Source organism: Pholcus phalangioides, unplaced genomic scaffold, assembly GCF_987345545.1.
Source record: "Pholcus phalangioides strain wild (caught in Gottingen) unplaced genomic scaffold, Ppha-v1.0 ptg000009l_1, whole genome shotgun sequence".
Lineage (NCBI taxonomy): Eukaryota > Metazoa > Arthropoda > Arachnida > Araneae > Pholcidae > Pholcus > Pholcus phalangioides.
The window spans coordinates 55284594-55306565 of NW_028301602.1; the positions used below are offsets into that span (position 1 = coordinate 55284594).

The 21972-nt window shown below is 33.8% G+C and overlaps 1 protein-coding gene across 2 annotated transcripts in view; it reads left to right on the top strand.

Moving 5' to 3' along the window:
• Nucleotides 1–2097: 2097 nt before the first annotated feature.
• The window catches only part of LOC149083333 (cytoplasmic aconitate hydratase-like), a 51523-nt gene continuing 31648 nt past the window's right edge, over nucleotides 2098–21972 (top strand). The window contains exons 1-8 of one of the 2 annotated variants that reach the window (XM_089236562.1): nucleotides 2098–2192; nucleotides 4431–4523; nucleotides 7351–7525; nucleotides 9773–9910; nucleotides 12210–12659; nucleotides 14549–14618; nucleotides 16984–17167; nucleotides 21002–21141. In XM_089236562.1, coding sequence (XP_089092688.1) covers nucleotides 2180–2192; nucleotides 4431–4523; nucleotides 7351–7525; nucleotides 9773–9910; nucleotides 12210–12659; nucleotides 14549–14618; nucleotides 16984–17167; nucleotides 21002–21141 — 1263 coding nt within the window. In that variant the 5' untranslated portion in view covers nucleotides 2098–2179. The remainder of the gene's footprint in view (nucleotides 2193–4430; nucleotides 4524–7350; nucleotides 7526–9772; nucleotides 9911–12209; nucleotides 12660–14548; nucleotides 14619–16983; nucleotides 17168–21001; nucleotides 21142–21972) is intronic. The other variant, XM_089236563.1, reaches the window with a different exon arrangement.

Genomic DNA, 21972 nt, shown 5'->3' on the forward strand with positions numbered 1-21972 from the left:
AAAAATAGGATGCAAACAACACTCAATGCTGATTCCTGTGATAGAGGTGATTTCCTCTATTACTCTATTCTAGACCATATTCCGCACCGCTGTCGCAGAGGTCATTTGACAATTACTCTTGTGTTTTGGGTATTACTCTATTCTCGGGCAAGATATTAAATTATTCAAAACCTTTCAAATAAGAAAAGTAAGCAAGTGATCAACGAACAACAAAAATATTTTAAATTACTTCTGGAGAACAAGTCCCCAACTCGTTGACATCGTGTAGGATCATGGGCACCAATGGCGATTCAGACTGTGGAACAGACGACGACTCGAAACCAACGAACAAAAATTTTAAATTATATAGGCCTGTGAACGAATAGTGAGTGTACAGTTTAAGCTGTTACTTCCGCCGCAATAGCCCTTACCAAAGACTATTGTATAACAACAAAATGCACTAAATTTACACAAATACAAAAAAAAACTTCAATAATTAACTCGAAACGGATTAAGTCACACACACACACACACACTGAAATGGAATTGAAATAAACTCTCTCTTTTTTCATTTTCTTTAATTCAATTTTTTTTCTCTATTCTACTTGTTATTTTCTTTCCTTTTTTCGTTTTTTCAAAGTGTCCCACCACTTTTTCCTCCTTGACAAATTGCTGAAAAACTCTTAGTTCTCCTCGATGGAAAAACTGAGAAAAAATAGTTTAACTTGGCGATGTCAAATGAATATTTGTATTCATATATCAAAATTTAAGTTATAAAAAAGGCTGTTTATTTACGATTTTAGTGAACATTATAAATTTAAATAAAAATCATTGAGGAAAAACGGGAGACATGTATAAAAAGAAATACACTAAAAATACAGAAATGTCAGTAATGTCTGACAGAAATGTCCGAAACGGGACGCAAGTGGTTCGTCGAATTGTTTCAGACATTTCACCTGTCCTTGGGTTCAGAAAGGTTGAGAAACACTGCTCTATGGTAAAGCCCTGTCAGCTTCCCGCAAGAGTCTTCTTTTGGGGCGATACATGAGGCTTTGCACACACGGGCGGCAGGTAAGCTCTAGCCGCCCCTGATTCGCCCCACCCGTCACATCATCTTGGATCCACACCTGGTCATAGTCCCCCACATAGGTGGGGTTGACCCAGAGGCGGATTTAACGGCGGGCGCAGCCCCGGGGCCCTGCCTTCTAAAAGGCCCCGAAAATTAAAATTCCACACTTTTTTCTAATTTAAGGGGTCCAATATTTTCTTTTGCGTCCGGTGGCCTCGGCCGACTTTAATCCGCTACTGGGTTGACCAATACCTCCTAGATAGCTTTAGTATCTAGGTAGGTATTGGTTTGACAGGACTGCATCCCAGGTTCAGTATCTTTTTTGTTCAAATTTTTCTCGCAATGACTGAAGGGTTGAAGACGGCTGCATACTTGCAATGTTTATGCCGAATGGAAAACGCGATAAATGCCTGAAAAAGAGGGCAACGAAATCCTTCAATGTGCTGCCGTGTTTCCATCTCCACTACATAATACCTACGTGGGTTGTCATGAAGTGCATTGACTTTTGGTACATATGGGCAGGGCCATGCTCTCATCCTGCAGCAGGGCCCCCTGGTTAGATGTTTCACGGGCAACCAATATAGTGAATTTAATGTATGAAAAAACAAAAAATGATATGAATCGTCCCGGGCCCAAAGGGCTACTACTACTGAACCACGCATGCACCTCGTCCATATTCGGCCCAAAGGGCCGGAGCCCCGTCAGTCCCACCCTTGTGGGGGGGGGGGGGCAATAGGCAGGGCCGCAACTGGTGGGCAGGAAGCAGGTGGGTCTGTTGCCATTTCACCGGGTAAGGGCGGGGGGAGCAAATTTCACCCTTTAACCTCACCTTCGACATTACAAGGGGGCGCCAAAATGCGCGTGATCCGGCCGACCAAGAATTCTTGAGGCCCTGCAGATGGGAAGGGACTTAAAGCCACGTCCAACCAAAAGAAAGCGTGTTATGCAATTTTCAAAGGTTAAAAATACATTTCGCTTGGACTTTGTTTGTTTTTTTTCTCTTTATAAAGGAAATAGATTTCCGATTGATTTGATCACGTGTCCCTCCCTCTCCCAAACGCGTAAACATGGGGGGGGGGACATCAATAACAATTAGCGCATGCGCGTATCTATTGAAGTGAACTCATCATAATGGCTCCCTCAGGTATGCAATATTTATCTTTAGACAATTTTTAACTGTTCTCTGTCGCAACTTTGTTCTGTTTTTGTAAAAAAATGGTGGAGCACAGAATTATTCGCCACCCAGCTCTTATTTTGATTAACGTAAACCCAATGGTAAATTCTACTTCCTTATCTAGGTGCAATGCTGATTGATCACTGATAAGCACCGTAAAAATCGCCATAATATTAGAAAATTTGTTTCAGTTCAAAAAAATGAAAATCGGCACGTACTTCCAGTGTGGTGGGACATCGAATGTGAATTGCTAATCAATCCTTCAACCACTAAATTTTTAACATAGCTTTGATTAATATTAAAAGGAATTTTTCCTGTTGTGGGAGCATTTTTTTTCCCCCGAAGGTGTGAGATTCAGAACTTAAGTTGGAAAAACGATATTTTGATTGAGTCCAGAACTTTTCTGCCATGATTTTTTTTCTTTCTTAAATCAGTGAAATAGAGAAGAAAACAGTTTTTCTTGGTGTTAGTTCCTTGGTCAGTGAGACCAGAATACATACAGGAAAGTTTTCTTTTTTTTTTTGTAAATTTGGTCGTTACTGAAAAATCAGATCAAAGGGGAAAAAATAATTAAAAGAAATGCTGGTTCATTTTGGTGAAAGGTGCAGGAGCTCTAGTCAGTCATCCAGTAAAGCATTACTGAATGCATGATGACATACATGGAGGGAGGGAAAAAATTACGTCGCAGAAAAATCTGAAGAAATAAATTTAAAAAAAAGAAAGAAAAACTTCTCTGTGTATAAAATGCTATCATGCGAGATAACACTAACAGGCAAATTGGCTCACATTTGGGCCTAGAAATTAGAACCACAGAAAACGAATGCTGAAAATGGAGTTCAATTAACTTTATGAGCACCAAGATCTCATGTTGCAATCCTAGTGCAACCTGAGGCATAACATAAGGAAATAAAGCTTTTTTTTTACTCTTTTTCCTCCATGGCACAGCAATAATCCAAATGTGAAATCTGAATAAAATCCTTACGGGGCACACACACATGTAATAATCCGTCATCCACGTTATAAATCAGAATAATCTACACAGAACTCAATGGATGGTACACGGATACTACCAAATTAAAAAATATATCACGAAAATGCAAAATTTAAATTCACCAAAAAAATAAACTCTGCAGCATTTGACGCTGCTAGGTTTTGGCCCAACAGAAGCAGTTTAACACTGTCAATAATGGGGAAAAAATCAGTGCTGAAACAGGAATGTTAGCAGAATATGTAGCAACAGTACCATTGTGCGATCAAAGTGAAATGAGACAAAGTTCAACAATGCAATAAGTGCAGAAAATGTTTCGTCCAATCACTGTGCGTGCATGCAGATATGCAAATGAGACATGAGAGGGAACGTAATAAAATTGCTACTGCTATAACACCAGATGTGATTTTGCTTTCACTTTGTCAAGATTCCTGACCCCCGAATATAAATAATAAATTGAATAAGAAATGCAGTGGGGCTCAGCTTTGCTGACCGCTCTCTTCACGAGCCATGTTGATTACTGTGAACTTGATGCATTTGATTAAATCAAAAAGGAAATGTAATTTTTTCATAATGCTCCCCCCCCCCATAAATATTATTTCGCTAAGCAGGCATAAAGCCTGTAGCAGATAAAGAACTAATCCAGTTGAAGCAGACAAGCACAGAAAAAATAAATGTTTCCAAGATGCCACATTTGGGGACTTTCTGAAGGGTATCTAAAGTCCATATTACTCAAACAAACTTCAGCTGATCATCACTGTAGCGGCAGTAGGGTTCAAACCTTGGTTCTCGCGATACAAGTTTGCCAATCAGGAATTAGTTTTTACTACAGAACATTTTTCGTCAACTCAGTTCTTTGCAGAGCAAATGCAGAACACTCGGCTGCTTCAGGGGTTTCGCAACGTACCTTCAGCTGGCCAGAAATGCTCCCATAATAGCGTTTTCTACTTTTCTTAAAATTCTTCTTGAGGTTGTTCTGCAACATACATCACAGTTTTCAGCACATTCTTTTCTGGGGTTCATAAGTTTAATGAAATGTTTATTATTGTAATTTGTTTATTATATTTGTTTTAAAATAATTTCACTAGTGTTTAGAATATACCCTTCATCAACAAGGCTTTACTAAATTTTTTTTCTCTTAAATGGTTCAAATATGAAAAATATACGCTACTTAGTTCAAAATATTCTGAGATCTAATTTGATTTTGCTTATTTTTGTAGCAAATCCCTTCGAAGGACTGGTCAAGAACTTAGATATTGATGGGACCCAGTACAGATTTTTTGATCTTCTTGCATTGAATGATCAAAGATATGGTATGAAAATGTTTTTAAGGCTAGAATTACACTATAAAAGTTTGATAAAAGTTATTTTATGTAACTTGAAAAGTGCAACCAATAAGCATATACGAAGCACAGAAGTCTGGATAACCAAGCAGAGATAGACATGTAGTTTGGAAAGAAAATTCACATTCCTCTGTGGAGAATCGAACCACCAATCTCTCACTGTCGAACACTTGCCCGGACAGTGAGAGATCAGTAGTTCTATTCCCCACAGAGGAATGTGAATTTTCTTTCCAAACTACATCTCAATCTCTGCTTGGTTATCCAGGCTTTCGTACTTCGTATGAACAGCGTATAGTGACATAGTTTCTCTCAATAAGCATATGTACATTTGAGCGAATGTAACGAATAGACCTATTGGTTGTTTTTTTTTCAAGTTTTGGGAAAGATATTTTTCAAAATTTCATAGTGTAATCTCGGCCTATCTTATGTTTTGGGAGATATAAAGTTCCTCATATATTTAGGGTTCTAAAAAAAGCCAACATATATATATATGCAACAGATTTTACATTTCCTGTATTATGTTTCCCCCTTTTATTTTTTTTTTCTTGGCTCCCATCACATACCACATTAACATCCATAAACACTTTTCTCATTGGAGACTGCAAAGAAAAGTGTTTATGGATTCAAGATTATTTTTCAAATACATTACATTAATTTTGTTACAGAAATTCATTTGTACAACACGTCCTATAAATAAAAAGGACCTGGTCTGTGTGCTGCCTTAGATAGCTATTAGAAAGCTATAAAGCATTGGATACAACTTGATGAAAATATGCAATAGGAATTAAGACAAGGAAAAAAAAATCAGTTTCAACGTATGCCACATCAAGTTTTTTTTATGCAAATGTAATGCACGTTTGACAAATAAAAAAAAAATGTGTGCCAGCCTAATTTCTTAGGAACCAAGCATAGCCTTTCTTATTTTTTAGAAAAATTGTGCTTAATATATATATTTTTTTTAATTTTCCAGGACATAGTGACTCCATTTGGTGTTAGTAGACATGCAGGCATAGATTCTGAATTTTTTTTTTAATTGTTGCTCTCAGACGTGTCTGTGGAAAAGTTGGAACTCTATTACACTATGGCACTGAGTGCCCAGAAACAAGTTTCATTCTGGTAAGATACAAGAACAAAACAAACATATCTGGAAAAAACAGGGCTCTTTCTCTCCCTCTCTCTGTGCAGTCCCATCAACTCAACGTTTGGCCAACCTCATTACATTCATAGAAGGAAATCTTCACAAAAAATATTTCTGGCAAAGAATTTGAACCCATCGCCTCTCAATAACAAGACTTTCTCCACCAGTGACAAGATCAGTGACCAGGAAGGGGAACAACACCTGAGTAAAGTCAACAAAAATAAAGAAGGGGCTGGTGTGTGTGTGGTCCTTCAATATCCTCAGATCCAATTTAGTGATCACACATGAACAATTTAGGCACCAATTACAATTTTTTTATTCACTGTGGCGACCTGGAGCTTGGGATTTGTCAAGTGCTGATTTAGTGATAGGCAGATACAGACATATAAACATCTCTAATCATGCCATTTCCATGCTCGAAGAGTATGACATACTGAGTTTACAAGAACATGCTTCACTAGAGAAACTCTTTTACGAACACTGCAATTCCTCAGAAGTTTTTCTGAAATTTTTATTTCATTTTTGTAATATTGTACTTTGTAAAAAAGCTTCTTCCAATTAATCTATGTATATCAAATAATCTTTGTTTGATAACATTAGCTAAATATTACTAAGTGATGTGCTCAGATGGCAAAATGTTATTGGTTACTTTTTCAAAATTTCACAATGGCAAATTTGTAAACAATATTTTGTCAAAATGTGATGTTAATGCTTTTTGACTTATTATACTTTGCCTCTGTTGTTTCTTATAAACTGAAAGAGAAAGATAAATTTTGTCACCTTCCAAAATTTTGAGGAACGAGACTCCAGATTGCCAACAACTCAATTTTTTGGCAGACATGAGCACAGGTTTTTAAGCTTATATTTGCCATCAACAGTCTGTACAATAACCTCCATCCATAGATAATTCACTTGTACTGGTTAGTACCTTTTAAAGGAAAATTTTTTTATTAATAGGTACGTTAGTTATATGCAAGTATTAATAATTACATTAATTATGTGATTATTCACATTAATAATATTTATATGCATTGTATTATTTTTTGAATATGAATTGACATTTAATAAGTATTCATAAATATATTAAGTACTTATTAAATTGTTTATGGCTGAACTGTGGAGCAGAACTCCTCATTAAAAAGTCTGACCACAGAGCAGCAGCCCTACAATGGCACAAATATCCCAATCTTTATAGTTCACTCGTACTTTAAAAATATATGGTAGCACTAAAATTTACTCACAGCACTAGATGGCACTACACATTTCCAGCTCAACTCATTTCGGTTGTGAATTGCTTTGACGATAGACATCAGAGTTGTGTGGAAGAGTTGATCAACTTTGCCCAAGAATATTAAGAAGGCAGCAACAAATAAGTCAAATACACAAAAATACAAAAAATCCTTATAGGATCCTAGGATTTTTTGTATTTTCATGCATTTGCCTTATTCGTTGGTGTCTTCTTAATATCAGAGGTTTGCTTGGTTTGAAAGAAAGGATGAATCTTAGGAATTTTCATTGGTTGATATTCTGTAGTATTTGGGATTGGGAAAAACTCATAAAGTTACCATAAAATGATGACAATATTTTAGCAAAACTTTTATATTTTGTGCATATATATATCAATATGTGTGTCAGTATATTCATTTTTCATTCCTGTAGAAAAACTTCCATTTTCTATACGGGTTCTGTTAGAATCTGCTGTCCGTTGTTGTGATAATTTTCAAGTAAAACAAAAAGATGTGGAACATATCCTTGACTGGGAGATGCAACAAAGCAAAGATGAAGGAGTGGAAGTGGCATTCAAACCTGGCAGAGTGCTTCTTCAAGACTTCACGTATGCTAATGACTTTTAACTTTGAAATTTAATTTGGGATGGTGTGATCAAGTGACCACTGTAGGGACATTTTCTTCAGCCTTTAATTCCTCACATGAATTTTCTGTAATAAAACTACGCCTTATATAGCTCCAAATGTTAATTTTTTAGCCCTTGGCACATTCGAAATTCCTACCTAAATTTTTTTTTTTTCTGACTTACAGGGATTTCAATGAATTTTTATAAACAGTTTTACACATGCTCTTTTTTTCATTGCAGTTAAAAATATAATTTTACTCCAGGATGGCAGCCTGTGATAATCATGATAATTAAACATGCAAAATTAAGTTTTATTTAAATGATGGTGTTAGACTGAATTCTGTGGCATTCTGAACCATCAGCGTTTCCCCCAAAACTATTTTTTTCCATCTACTTTTCTGGATGTGACTTGTGATTGTGTAATTGTACAAAAATATGCACAATACTAGTTTCACACACAATCTCTTATGTGAACCTTTCAACATCCAATGTTCTCAATTGGGAACATCGGTTTTATTAATCCGAAAAAAATATTTTTGTTCATAAAAGTACTTGATTTTTTTCCCCTGAAGGTGTGCGATTCCAAACTTAATTTATAAAGCAAAAATTTTAATCATTTCAACACATATGCTATCAATTTAATTTTTTTTTAAATCGCCTACAGTAGAGCATTGATTACCGATCAACCAAAACATCAGTTAACCGAAAGCATTCCAGTCTTCAAATTCACTGCCTTGAGATGGGTATGAAGTGGTTAAAAAATAAGAATGTGATGTGTCTTTAAAGCGTTTGTAAGATTTAGCAGCAAAAAGAAAGTCTCAGCTCCGAAGGAAAAGAAAATTTTGGACTTCTTTCCCTAAACTGTTGGCCTACTTTAATGCCCATTTTGAACTTGTCAAACTATGCTAGTAAGTTCTCTGTGTTATTTGTAAGACACGTGATACAAAATATATACAGTTTTGTGCTTAATATTACTGTTTCTTTGTTTCATATTACTCCTATGACACTGGGACAATTTTTTTTTGAATGATCGGTTATCCGAAAAATCAGTTACTCGAACACCTCCAGTCCCCAGTTATTTTGGATAATCAATGCTCTACTGCAGCGGTTCTCGACCTTTTTTGACTCATGGAGCCCTTTTCAGTGTAAAATTTCTATGGTGGAGCTCTGCTTGACTCGAGGAGCGTTTTTTTGTTCATAATTTTTATGGCAGAACCTTGTAGGCCTCTCTTATTTACTGATCTATCAGATTTACTGATTGAGAACCGCTGCTCTACTGTATTTTAAAGGAAGAATGAAATTTTTTTAAATGTTAATTTTGTTTGTATGGACATGGACAAGTCCAGGAAACACAGGAACATTTTTTTCATGAATGTTTTGATTGATATGTCTAAACTGAAGAATCAGAAGGGAAAATACAAGGGGGAAAATAATCGAAATCAACCTAAATCTGAATCTGGCCAATAAAAGATTAAAGCTGGGTTCTTTTACAAAATGAATTTTTTTAAAGGCTTGAATGGGAACCTTTTTTGAGTTCACCACTCTGTTACGGCCAAATTTGTTTGCCCCACCAGTGTCTGCAGAAGATGGGGGTTAGCTTTATAATTGAAGCACCTGTAATGTACAATAGAACTGCAATCAACCAAGCTAATGTAAACCGAACTTACTTTAGATAATGAAACTTCAGATAGTACAGACCTTACAGAATTTTGAGGTTAATTGAAATAAATAAAGTTATTAATAAGGAAAATTACATTCTCTCATGAAAGTTATTCTTAGTTACTATACAATGCCATAAAATGATCATATATGAAAATAATATAAAGTTAGATGAAATACTGCACGGTTTACAACATTTTGAGATTACTTTATTTCAATGTCTTCTGTTATCAAAGCACTCTTAAATGTTGCAGGAAGCAACAGGTGTTTATTTTTCTGAAGTTATTTTTACTCATTGACTTTCTTCTAAAAATAGTCCAGTTTGGGGAACTATCTTCTCAGTCCATAGAGCTCTCATTACTAGGTGCAGCATTATGTGAACCAGTTTGTGATGATGCAAGGTGTTTAGCACATTTTACTGCCTCTAATTTTTGAGATTACCTTTTATAACCTGAAAATTAGTTATTGGAGGGTCAGTAAATTGGAGTCCTATTGTATTTTAAAACTATGACTTTTTCCCTTGTGAAAAGCAATGTTTCATTTCTATGATGATTGTTTTAATATTTTTAGGGGTGTTCCATGTGTAGTTGATTTTGCTGCAATGAGAGATGCTGTCATGAAATTAGGAGGAGATCCAGACAAAATAAATCCATTATGCCCAACAGACTTAGTTATTGACCACTCTGTTCAGGTGGATTTTGCTCGGAGGTAAGAATTGTATATTGCTTTTACACGAATCAAAAGCCATAAAGCATATGTTCTGAAGATGAGCTATAATATAATATCAGTTGGAGATAGCTGCAGCATATAATAAATCTTTGTTCACATTTTGAACATAGAATAAAAGACTGTTTGAAATTGATCTTTTTACCTTTTCTTCTGAGTTAAAAAAACAGTTATTTAAGCTAGTAAAACAAATATATACACATTATAAAAATATTGATTCTCTTTTAGGTTTATCTATAGCTCTTATACACAGACACACATAGCAAACATACTTCCAATTAGAAAATGTTTCTAAATAACGCTTACTACTCGTGTCATTCATGTTTTAAGGGGTTGTATAGTTATTGAAATATAAAAATTAACTTTTCACACAGTCCCCCGTGTACCCCCCAAAACCCAATTAAAAAGTTGTTTTCCGGTCTCTCCTGATGCCAACTAAAATAATTCCACATTTTTAAGGGCAATATTCACAGAAATATTCAAATTTGAAAAATGGAGGAAACTTGGGCAAAAACAGCGTCAAATGCATTTAAAATGTTTTACCCACATTGAATGCTTTTTCCTATCTTTCCTCGAATTTGAATACCATAATATTTTGTCTCATAACCTTTCCTTATTCCAACATGTATTAATTCGTTAGAGGTTCCACAGAGGAATATGGATGAGGTGCATGTGTGGTTTAGTAGTAGTAGCAGCCTTTCCTTCAATGCAAACGTAACCATAAAAAGATGTAGATCAGTCATCTAAGAAATAGTACAAATAAAAATAATTTGTCAGCTAATTTTGTAAGATTTATGCAAAATTTTATAAATAAAAAATTACTGATTGTAAAGAAACCAATTTTTACCATTCTTTCACCTTAGCCTTTCAATTAGATTCAAGTCTTCTTAATTTAGCCCCTTACAGAAATACTTATATCTGAAATTTTCTTATCCCACAAGGGTTCAATCCCATTTACTTGCATTTCAATTCAAGAAGTTATTTTTTTTAATCGATTATATCTCTCACTTGTATAATTCCTTTCAATAGAAACATTTTGGAATCAATTTCACATTACCAGAGTTACCACCATACATTTGATATTAAATTTAGTAATACTCAATGAGATTTTGATGAATGATGAAATAGTTTCTTAAGCTTTTTTAAAATATTTGTGTGTGTCAGCATCCTTTGTCATTGCATAAATTTCGCCTTAACATTTTTAAAAAATATTAATTTTGGTTGTCTCTCATATTCCCCATTTATATCAGTCTCTCATATTCCCCATTTATATCAGTCTCCTGTCTTACTATTCTTAAAAGCTGACCAGGTAATGCTTTCTTTCCTGCACTAGCATTGTCACCAACCTAATTTTATTTTGATCCGCAGTGTAATATGTAATGTTCTCTAATGTGCATACTAATTTGCTCAACATGTGGCTTTATTAAACATAATTTATTGAATGTGAAATTTCTGGTCAAATTTCACGAGAGAGTTAATATTCTCTCCTCATATCACAGAAAAGAATTTGTTGTCGACCTGTGATCGACGCTCCTACTAATTTTTTTCTAACTTGTATGGACCTATTTTCTCTCTGTGCTCTATGACAGTATTGTGAGATATCGATATGTGTTATCTGTATATGCATCAATGATGAACATGGTGATTTTTGTGTGCCCAAGAGCATTTCACCATGTACAGCAGGGCACATGTGCATAGTCTAGAGGGAACTGTGATATTCATTCTGCTAAAAATTTATTATAATATTTATTTGTTGATAAACCAAGATTAACGCTTAAGCTCTTGCTGATCTTGTAGTTGAAGTGCAATTGAATGTGCTAACAATAAGGAAATGGATAACAAGTAGATTGATCATATGATGCGAATGTATTGTTTCCTATTTTGTAGGGAATATCGCTTTATCAAAATATTCATGTGTCAAAATACAAATATTTTCTTATAGAATCATCACCCAAAATTTTCTGATGATTTTAATACTGCAAATTAATAGTCAAGCACATTTATAGTTTTATAAATGTCACATGATTTTTTTTGTATTTCATAAAGGGAATTGATTTAAGCAAAGAAGGAAAAATTTTCTCAAGTAGTGTTTTAGTTATTTTTCTACATGTTTTATGTTATTGTCATCCCTGCTTATAAATGTGCTGTAATTTCTGTAGCTGCAGAATTTTGCTTTTATGTGTGAACATAACTGCACTTTTGTTTGTAAATTATTATTTTCTTCATTGGCAAATCATGCTTGCTGATTCTCTTACAATGGTGATTTTTCACCCCCTTTCAGCATGATGAGAGACAGCCCTAATCCTGGTGGAGGGGAACGACTAACAACAACAACCAGAAATCAAGGGCACAATTTATGCAATGCCAACAACGGTAAAGCTGCAGAGTGTTGTCGTTTAGTACCTTCTTCCCTAGAAAAGAGCAGATCGATACAAAATCCTGACCAAGTTTGTTCATCATTGTCATCTTCATCTTCCAGCCATTTAACTCAGAGAACTTTTAATAATACTAGAGGTTTTTCAAAGGTAGAGATGCCACAGCATAACCAGCTAAGGCATCATCAACACCAACAAAGTACACTTAGATATATCAATTCAGGAATTATTAGTTCACAGACAACGTTTGCTCTCAAGAACGCAGAGAACAACCTTTCTTGTTCAGTGCCATCACCACATCCACAGTTGCCCATACAATACAAGAATTGTCCCTTCCATAAAGTCAAAACTGTTGGGTTAGTTAATTTTTTTTGATACAAGGTCTTTTCAATGTGAACATGATGTTGAATTTCTATGATATGTAGTAGCTAATATGAAAAGTATAGAGATCTTCTAACACACGTATTGTACTTGTGTGTGTAATGTATTTACCTGACTATAAGCACATGCTCTATATATTATTTGAGTTGTATATCTCCTGGTCCTAGAGACTAATGATCCAAGAAACTGATGATGTCTGTCAAGGAAAGGATGATGCCTGAACTTTAGAGATTAAAAAAATTTTTAAATTTTTTGAATACTTTTAACTAAGGAAGATAAGGTATGGAAGATAGAAGCAGCAATGAGCAAAGTGTGGATAATAATGATAAAGTTTACAGTAATAATTGCTGTAATGTGTATAGCTGAAATATATTTGAGTGCAACATAGCAATATATAAAAAAAACTGCAGCTGTAATTATCATAGCTTATCTCTCTCTCTTGTCAATGGCCTTAGTAGTACTTTTTGTGAAACTCAACCTCATCAAAAGAGAAGGAGGTTAAATCATCTCTCAAGCTAAGTTGTCTTATAGTCAGGTAAATATGGTATGTCTGAAAACAGTTGGGTAACCAAGAAAGTTCTGGCTTCTTTTATTGTAGACTAGAAACCTCTATTTAAAGCTTGAAAACTTTTTTAATTGAAATTTATTTTTCATTGAATAATTTTTCCTGAACTGGAAATAATGAATAATGTTTTTGGCAATCAAATTTTTATTTGTAGAATAAAGAAACATTAAAGACTCAGTGTCAAAATCTTGCACATGCAGAAACAATTTCTTGTATTTCTATGTCCAAGCAAACAAAATGCTCCTGACATTGTTTTTTATTCTACAATTTTTCTTTCAAAGGGGATTTGTTAATTTTATTAATGAGGATAGCTAATTGCAATTGGGTCTAGCAAATTGACAATGAGCAATTCTAAATCCTAGAACCTGTCCTACATATACTCACTTTAATTTTTTTTTGTTTGGTATGTTAATCTTGTGCAGTGGAATTGCAATAATTCAACATTTGATTAACTTTATTATTCCCATAGGTGGCAATAATTATTTCAATGAAGAAAAACTCACAAACACTTGGCTCAAATTGGCTAAACCTTTCTTAAGTTAACTATGATTAGTGCTATAGTATCACAACAAATTTTTAGAAGTTTCCTGTGCATTGGCTAGTTTGAAAATTTTTATGGCATTGCTCTTGTGTATTTAGTAATTCTTTGTTTCATCATTTTCTGCAATTTTTTGTCAAAGATTTCCCCTTATGCCTTGGGGTAAGGTTATTTCCTGTAAGCCTACTTCATGCTGTTTGGAATCTGAAAACTTGTCCTGTGGACTAAAGCAACAGATGATGTCTAAAATTTTTGAGTAATCTGTGATAAAGCTAGGTCGAAAAAAAAAAATTTGTAAGGAGAGGATTTTCACTTTTTAGAAAATTGTAATTTTTATTCATAAGTGAGTTTTTCAACTGTCAAATTGAGGTTTTTATCACTTAATTTAACTTCATTTTCTCAATTATTACATCGGGGGAAACTTTCAATCAATACAGAAACTTCTCATAGAAAACTGCAGATTAAAGAATTTTATGAATTTGTAGATAATGAAATAGAATTGTTCAACTGTATACTGTAATACCTCAAGTAACAAAGATAATTTGTTTCAGAATCCTGTTGATTAGCCAAAATCTTCATTAGTCAAAGCACAATTCCTGGAAGGTTTCTATAGAAAATTATTTAATTCGTTCAAGGCACTGCCAAGTTCTTTATATCAAGTTACTTTGGATAGGATTTGAATATATTTTTAGTAAAACAGTTTGAAATAGAAACATTCTTTAATTGTTTTTAATAGTTTTCAATTTCAATTTTGGTTGCAGTTCTGATGCTTTAGACAAAAATCTAGAGCTTGAGTTTGAAAGAAATAAAGAACGGTTTCTTTTCCTAAAAGTAAGCATGACACATTTGAAGTCATCTATTAAATATGAAATTATCTATTAAATATGTTTGAAATTATCTATTAAATATGTTTGAAGTTATCTATTAAATATGTTTGAAGTTATCTATTAAATATGTTTGAAGTTATCTATTAAATATGTTTGAAGTTATCTATTAAATATGTTTGAAGTTATCTATTAAATATGTTTGAAGTTATCTATTAAATATGTTTGAAGTTATCTATTAAATATGTTTGAAGTTATCTATTAAATATGTTTGAAGTTATCTATTAAATATGAAGTATATCACATATGTTTTATGTACATGCTTCACTTGACATAAACATACATGGAATTCTGTGAAGTTCTTCAAGAAATCCATTTCCAGGGATCTCAGGATTCTGTTCTTTTCCTCTGCTTCCCAAAAATGTGTGCCCATCCTTTAGCAAAGAAGTGAATGGGGGTGGAGGGGGAAAGCTTTAGCAAAATGCTACAATGCTAATGATTGATGGTTGGATGTCTGTTCATTTCGTACCTCCTGCACACATTTTTGCGAAAGTGGATGGCTACTACTACTTTCGCATTCTAAGATTTTCTTTTGCATTTTACAAAAAATTTGACCATAGCTTAAACCCTGGTGTTATGGATGGAGTCGCATGATGAAACACTGTTACTACTACAGTAGTCTGGCTTGAGGGCTGCGGTTAGCAAAATCCCCTTACAGAGTAATGTTGTAGTGTGGAGTAACAGAGTCTGTAAACTTAAAATGGTACTGAATAATGAAAAGTATTTATTTTTCGAAACCATTTTTTCAAATACAGCACGTGTCAACTTTGTTGCACTAAATTTGTCACTAGTCAAATTTGCAGTGTTCTGAGCTGTCTACAGCTTTAATTACCCTCCAGAAAAATATGAAACAACTTTAACTCCTCAGTAGAAAAATGGAAAAGAAATTAAAAGCCGAAAAAATCAGTTCCAACATTCACCACTAGAGGGTGTTTTATATACAAATGCTAAGTAATAATTCTAGTGTGTGTACTAATGTTTTTACAAACATATGACCAAACTGCTCAAGCCTAATGATAGGTTTAGAAGAGTTGATCCACTTTGCCCAAGAATATTTAGAAGACACCAACTAATAAGGCAAATACACAAAAAATAATAAAAGTCCTAATGCATTTCAACACCAATGGGTGCCGTCTAAAACATAGAAGAGTTGATCCACTTTGCCTAAGAATATTTAGAAGACACCAACGAATAAGGCAAATACACGAAAAATAATAAAAGTCCTAATGCATTTCAACACCAATGGGTGTTGTACAGACGTACTTCTTCCGCTGAGCAACCGAGCGTGAAGATTTGGTTGATTGGTATTCAACCCAAATGGGAAACTCGGTCAGTGAAACTAGTGGTTAAATTTTTCCTCTGAAGACGGCACCCATTGGTGTTGAAATGCATTAGGACTTTTATTATTTTTTGTGTATTTGCCTTATTCGTTGGTGTCTTCTAAATAATGATAGGTTGTTTAACATCTCCCAGTAAAATCTATTCCCTATTTTTTTTTCATTTCTTCACTAAAGAGATCTTGCAAATAGTTTATAAGAACATGCTTTGTTGGTAAATTTGTGCCTCCAATATTTAGATAAAATTTTGCCAGGATATTGATGATTGGAATTCTTCATTTTTGCTACTTTTTACAGCCATCTCTAAAATTCTTTTAAGAATTCATTATTTTGAACACTCAAAATGAATTACAATCATGATATCTTGTCAAACTTTTATCCAAATGTTATGGGAAAAATTTATTTTAATATGATGGAAAGAGGTGCAAATTTTACTAATTAATATTTCCTAGATTATGGGCTGTACAAAAATAAAAATTTTTGCATCCTTTTACTTTTAGTCTCTTTTACTTTTTCATTATCTAAGTTGCATTGTTGTAGTTCTCTCTGTTAGCTAGCTATTTCAGCTTGAAGGATTTTCCTATGCACCTGGTATATACCACTGTAATAGGATGATTTATGTTTTAATGCAGTGTTTCTAAAGTGAGCGATGGAAAGGTCCAGGGGGACGATAGAAGCTAGTGGTATAACATAGGATCCTATGGGTCTGCTTAAGTTGTGGGGGGGGGGGTATAATGAGAGAGAAAAAAATTCTCTCTGGCGATGGAGCCAAAAGTTTGGGAAACTATGTTGTAGTGTAAGTATTTAACAGGAATTGTTCAATGTTATAGGATGAAAAAAATCGAAACTATAAAATTTGCTAGAATTTAAATTTTTCTGGATTTCAATTAAAAAATTAGTTTAATTTTTACTCATGCTTTGATGTCACTGCATTTGCTTTTTTTTTTGTTTAAAGTATTAAATTTTCTTCCACAGTGGGGTGCCAAAGCTTTTCGGAATATGACCATTGTGCCTCCTGGTTCTGGCATATGCCATCAGGTCAATTTGGAGTTCCTTGCCAGAGTTGTGTTCAACAGTGATGGCTTATTGTATCCTGACAGTGTTGTAGGGGCAGATTCTCACACTACCATGATAAACGGTCTTGGTGTAGTAGGATGGGGTTAGTGATTTATCCTATTTACCTGACTGACTTCTCATATAACACTACACCATAATTTTGAGGATGGAACTTTTCTGGTGCAAACTTTGTTATAATATACAGTCGAGTCCTGTTATAACAAACTCCAAGAGACCCGAGAAATCACTTCGTTATTACGAAATTTCGGTATAAAGAAATTCCAGGTTTTTGCATTGTTCCTATGCAAACTTATCTGAGGGATTAACGAAGTGTTTGTTGAAATGAAATTTTCAATATAATGGTATTCGTTAAAATGGGATTCGACGGTATATACCAATATATTATAATAAATTTTATTGTAAATTTACATTTATAATGAGTTAATAATTATAACCTTGTGTTTTAGAAAAATATTGATCAATTTATTGATAAAAAGATACTTTCTAATAATTCATTAAATAATTATATTTTTAAAAAGTTGTATAAGAAAAATGGATTTGTTCCATGGTTTTTAAATGTAATTTATTATGAAATTGCAGTGTAGAAGTCCATTATAACAACAGCTCACAATCATGGGAAAAATTGTTGTTATAAACAGATGTCTTTTGTAACATTAGTTCTTTGGTGATCACCTGCAGATCACTCATTGTATGGAGATTGTCATTATAAGCCATACTTGTCATAACAGACTTTTACTGTAATTGTTTGAAACTTTGCTGGTCTATGAATTTAGGACTATTCTAATATTGGTTCCTATATCAGTCATTCTATAAAAGTTTAATCATTTTATTAATTATAGTAAGAAACTGATTATTATGTCCAATTGGTTTTTTATAAACCTTTCATTGAAAATGATTGATATTGAATACATGGAATATGACAGAACTGAACGCAGATAAAAAGTATGTTACAATCACAATGTGATTATTATTTTAAATTTTTAACGCCATAATTATTTGCCATTTGGATGTGATTTCACAGTTTTTCCTTATTTTGTGGAAAAGGAAGAGCAGGTCTCTCAGACTCTTGGATATCCGAGGATCATACTGGGTCAAGAAAATATCTAAGCACCTGGCAGAACTTAACCCTTTCCGGCGCGGTGTCCCCATAGCGAAAACACCTTTTCAAAATTCCATCAAAAAATAACTAATTTTTGCACAGTAATCATTTAAATCTTATTAAATAGCTTAAGATTTAGATTTTCTGTCAGAGATGGCAGCATCATACTGGTTTTGTTTTGCAAGTGGTAAAAAAATCCGCCATTTTCTATATTTTTATAGTACTTGTTTTAAAATTTATTTCCTAATAAAAAATAAAAAAAATTTCAAAAATTGATAATGGTTTTTTATAGATTTTGCCCTATTTGTTGAAATCAAGCCATTCAATAAACTTAAGAATAGTTTAAAATCAAATTATGAAAGTTTTAAAAAGGTGGTTCCATACTGAGGACACCGCACACCTAAAGCAATGAGATACACCAAGTGACGTCAGTGTGAAACCACCTCTCTTGAGAGGAAACGACCTTGTTTTTCTTCATTTTCTCCCCTTTGTCTTGTTTACTAGAAAATGGGTGACAGCAGCAATGGTGTTGAAACATCTCAGATGTGTATTTGTGGTGGAAATTTCGGGGGTTAGAATGGAAGACACAACATGTGTTATTTTTTTGTCCCACACATAACCATTCTTTCATTCTAGTGGTTTTAGAGCAGCTTTTTCTTTTGATAACTACTTTCTATGCTCTCTCTACTGCTTTGATTTTATTTTCTGGAATTTATTTCGCCTTGAGTCCCCCCCCCCCCCCCGCCTCAACCGATTATTGGGCATTTATTACTTTTATTGGTAGTGAAATGCCTATAAAATTCCTAAGTACAGTTGAAGCAATATTATACTAATTTCAGAGCTTCTCTCTGATCTGGAGTCTAATGCATCTGATGATACACCAGATAAAGAAAATAAAACGAAACTTACTGCATGGATTATCACGAAAATGATGCTGATGTATACACTGCCCAATGCCTGGATCCTCCTGACAATTTCATATGGTTCAGGAGAAAAAACCAAAATCCAGATTTCAAAGAAGAAGTGGGACCATCTTAGTAAATTCTACGAATGCCGGATACATTGCCAATCTTGATGTTCTTATTGTTTTTTTCAGTGCCACTGATGGAAAATTTGGCATTTCGAAAAAATTTATATGCCACTCAAGAAGGAAAATTTACACTGCTATCTCATTGAAAAAGATTTACCACCTATCAATATGCTTATGTTGATCACTTTGGCCTACAAAATCGGTAGAAAGGGAATTTTTCAAACAAAATGTTGCTTTTCCTGCATTACACCCTAGGGAAGCTTTCAGTGTTCTAGGTGTGCGACCACCTGTTGTTCGCTGGATTTTGATGAAAATAAAATAATAGTTGCAAAACATATTTATATGAGTCCTATGTATCAAGTATATAAAGTTAGTTCGGCCAAAAAAATTTTTTTTTATATAGTGCCCCTCAAAGGGTTAATCTACTGACAGTTGTTGTAGGGGGCTCGTTATATAAAAAAAACACAGTCGCTTACTCTCCTTAGTCTCTGGGGGGGGGGGCAGTGCACCAATCATTGCTCCTGTTATTCATTTCAAAAGGTAATCATTTATTGATGATTGCACCCCATACCAAAATTTCACTCTGACAATCTGTATATATTTTTCTAACATTATCATTGTTAGCACAGAATTCATTACTCTAAAGTAGCTTTGACTGAAAAGTACTTAAAGTGTACAAAAATCATCTATCAAAATTGAGTTCTAAAAATATGTTGTAATTCTAATATATGGTAAAACCTTGTTAATCCGTCACCCTAATAAGATGTCGCTTCGGTTAAATCATAATTTTTCTTTGGTCTCGTCTAGCTTTTATAGATAACAATGTTATTAAACTCTCTTTTACCCATTGCAAATTTCAGTTAACTTGTCTCCATGGAAAAGTGAGAGAGGGAAGGAACAAATGATTTCTATGGCTCCCTTTTTTTAAAGAAAGAGCTTGATAACAGTGTTGCATACATTCAAAGTGACCTTAAAATCCTTATGTACCAAAACAAAATAGCTCTAGTAACGAACATTACGCTGAGTAAGTTCATTTTCCATCTAAAAAAACAAAAGTTTTAGGAACTTTATGGACTGTTAATAAAGATGATAATAAAAGACTGGTAATAAAGATGGTAGAATCTATTCAATTTGTTTAATTAACAAATACGAACCACAAAACACACTATAAATGCATGGCCATGGACACAACACACGTGTACAGCAACATGTGCAAATCAACAAAGGAAAAAGAATGTCATATCCCGATGGCTTTGACTTCTCTAAAAACAACAAGGAAAATATATCCGGACAGCTTTGACTTCTTTAAGTATTTACAGGACAGTCTCTACAGACTGTTTTAGCTGGACCCAATTTCTGTATGAACCCCACCAATAAGGCTTCAAATTTAGACTGTATATTTGCTGAAAAACCAGACATTTTTCTCAAGTTGAGGCTTAGTGTGTGCTTTGCCCTGCATATGCCTCCTCAAGTCAAAATTGGGCCTCGTGTTTGAGTTCACCTTGTATTTGTATCATGAATTAGATTGATAATTACACCAGTGTATTTTACCATGTAAGTAAAATACTAAACTTCACAAGCAAGATAAAAATTTAGTTTTTTTTGTAATCCATAAATTTTGTTAACATTGTAATTTTAATTCATATTTTAATAAATTTTATATTACTCTAAAATTACATGGTTTTCACAATTGATGGTGTCTGTAATATTTTTTGATTTTTTTTGTTTGTTCTTACTAAGATTTTCTGTTTTTGGCTTACCCTCTAGTTAAATGTTTGAATTTTTAGGTGTAGGTGGAATTGAAGCTGAAGCAGTAATGCTTGGCCAAGCCATAAGTATGGTTCTACCTAAAGTTGTTGGTTACAAAATTTATGGCAAACTGAATTCAATGGCAACATCAACAGACGTTGTTTTGACAATCACCAAGGTATGCAGTGTGCTCTTATCAACAGTAGAAAACAAAACACTGAAAACTCTTACCTCATATATTATGGCCCCACATATATTCATGAACAACATATACTGCATCATGGGCGGAGAGGCGGGGGGGGGGGATTGCCCCCCCCCCATATCTCCGCCCACGTGAAGTTCACTGATCTAATGTATATATGAATTGACATCATCATCGCCCCCCCCCCACCCAGAAATAATGACTGTGCCCCCCAGACTTCCAAGTCTATCTCTGCCTATGTTCTGCATGCATCGATTTGTTATAAATTCCCCAGAGAAATGTGTATGATGTGCATGTATGGTTAAGTACAAATGCTTCAAATTTCTTTGTTGACCTGACAACCACCTTCTCTGAGAAGTTTTTAATTTTAGAAGGCATAAACGATAAAATGTAGTCTGTCTTTCATATGATTATGCCTCATATAAAGACTATAAAATTACTAATGTTTATCCTCTGACATTTACCAGTCATCTAGCTATAGCATGGCATGGCAATTTTCAGTCTATTTCAATTTAGAAAACTAATTAGTGATTATTTCAATTATTAAAAAAAAAATTGTTGATGATTTTAAAAAACATCAAAGAGAACATGATGAACTCAGTTTCAATGTATTCATAAAAATTTTAATGAAAAAAAATGTTTTATTGACTTTAAACTTTAAAAAAAAGGGGAGAAAATAAGAAATGAATTAATTAGGTTAAGCGATTTCTTACCTTTCTACTTCAATATCACTTTGTATGCACACTTGTGAAGGGCGGTCAAGGGCAGCCTCTAATTTTGAACACACTGTATGTAGACTTATTAATA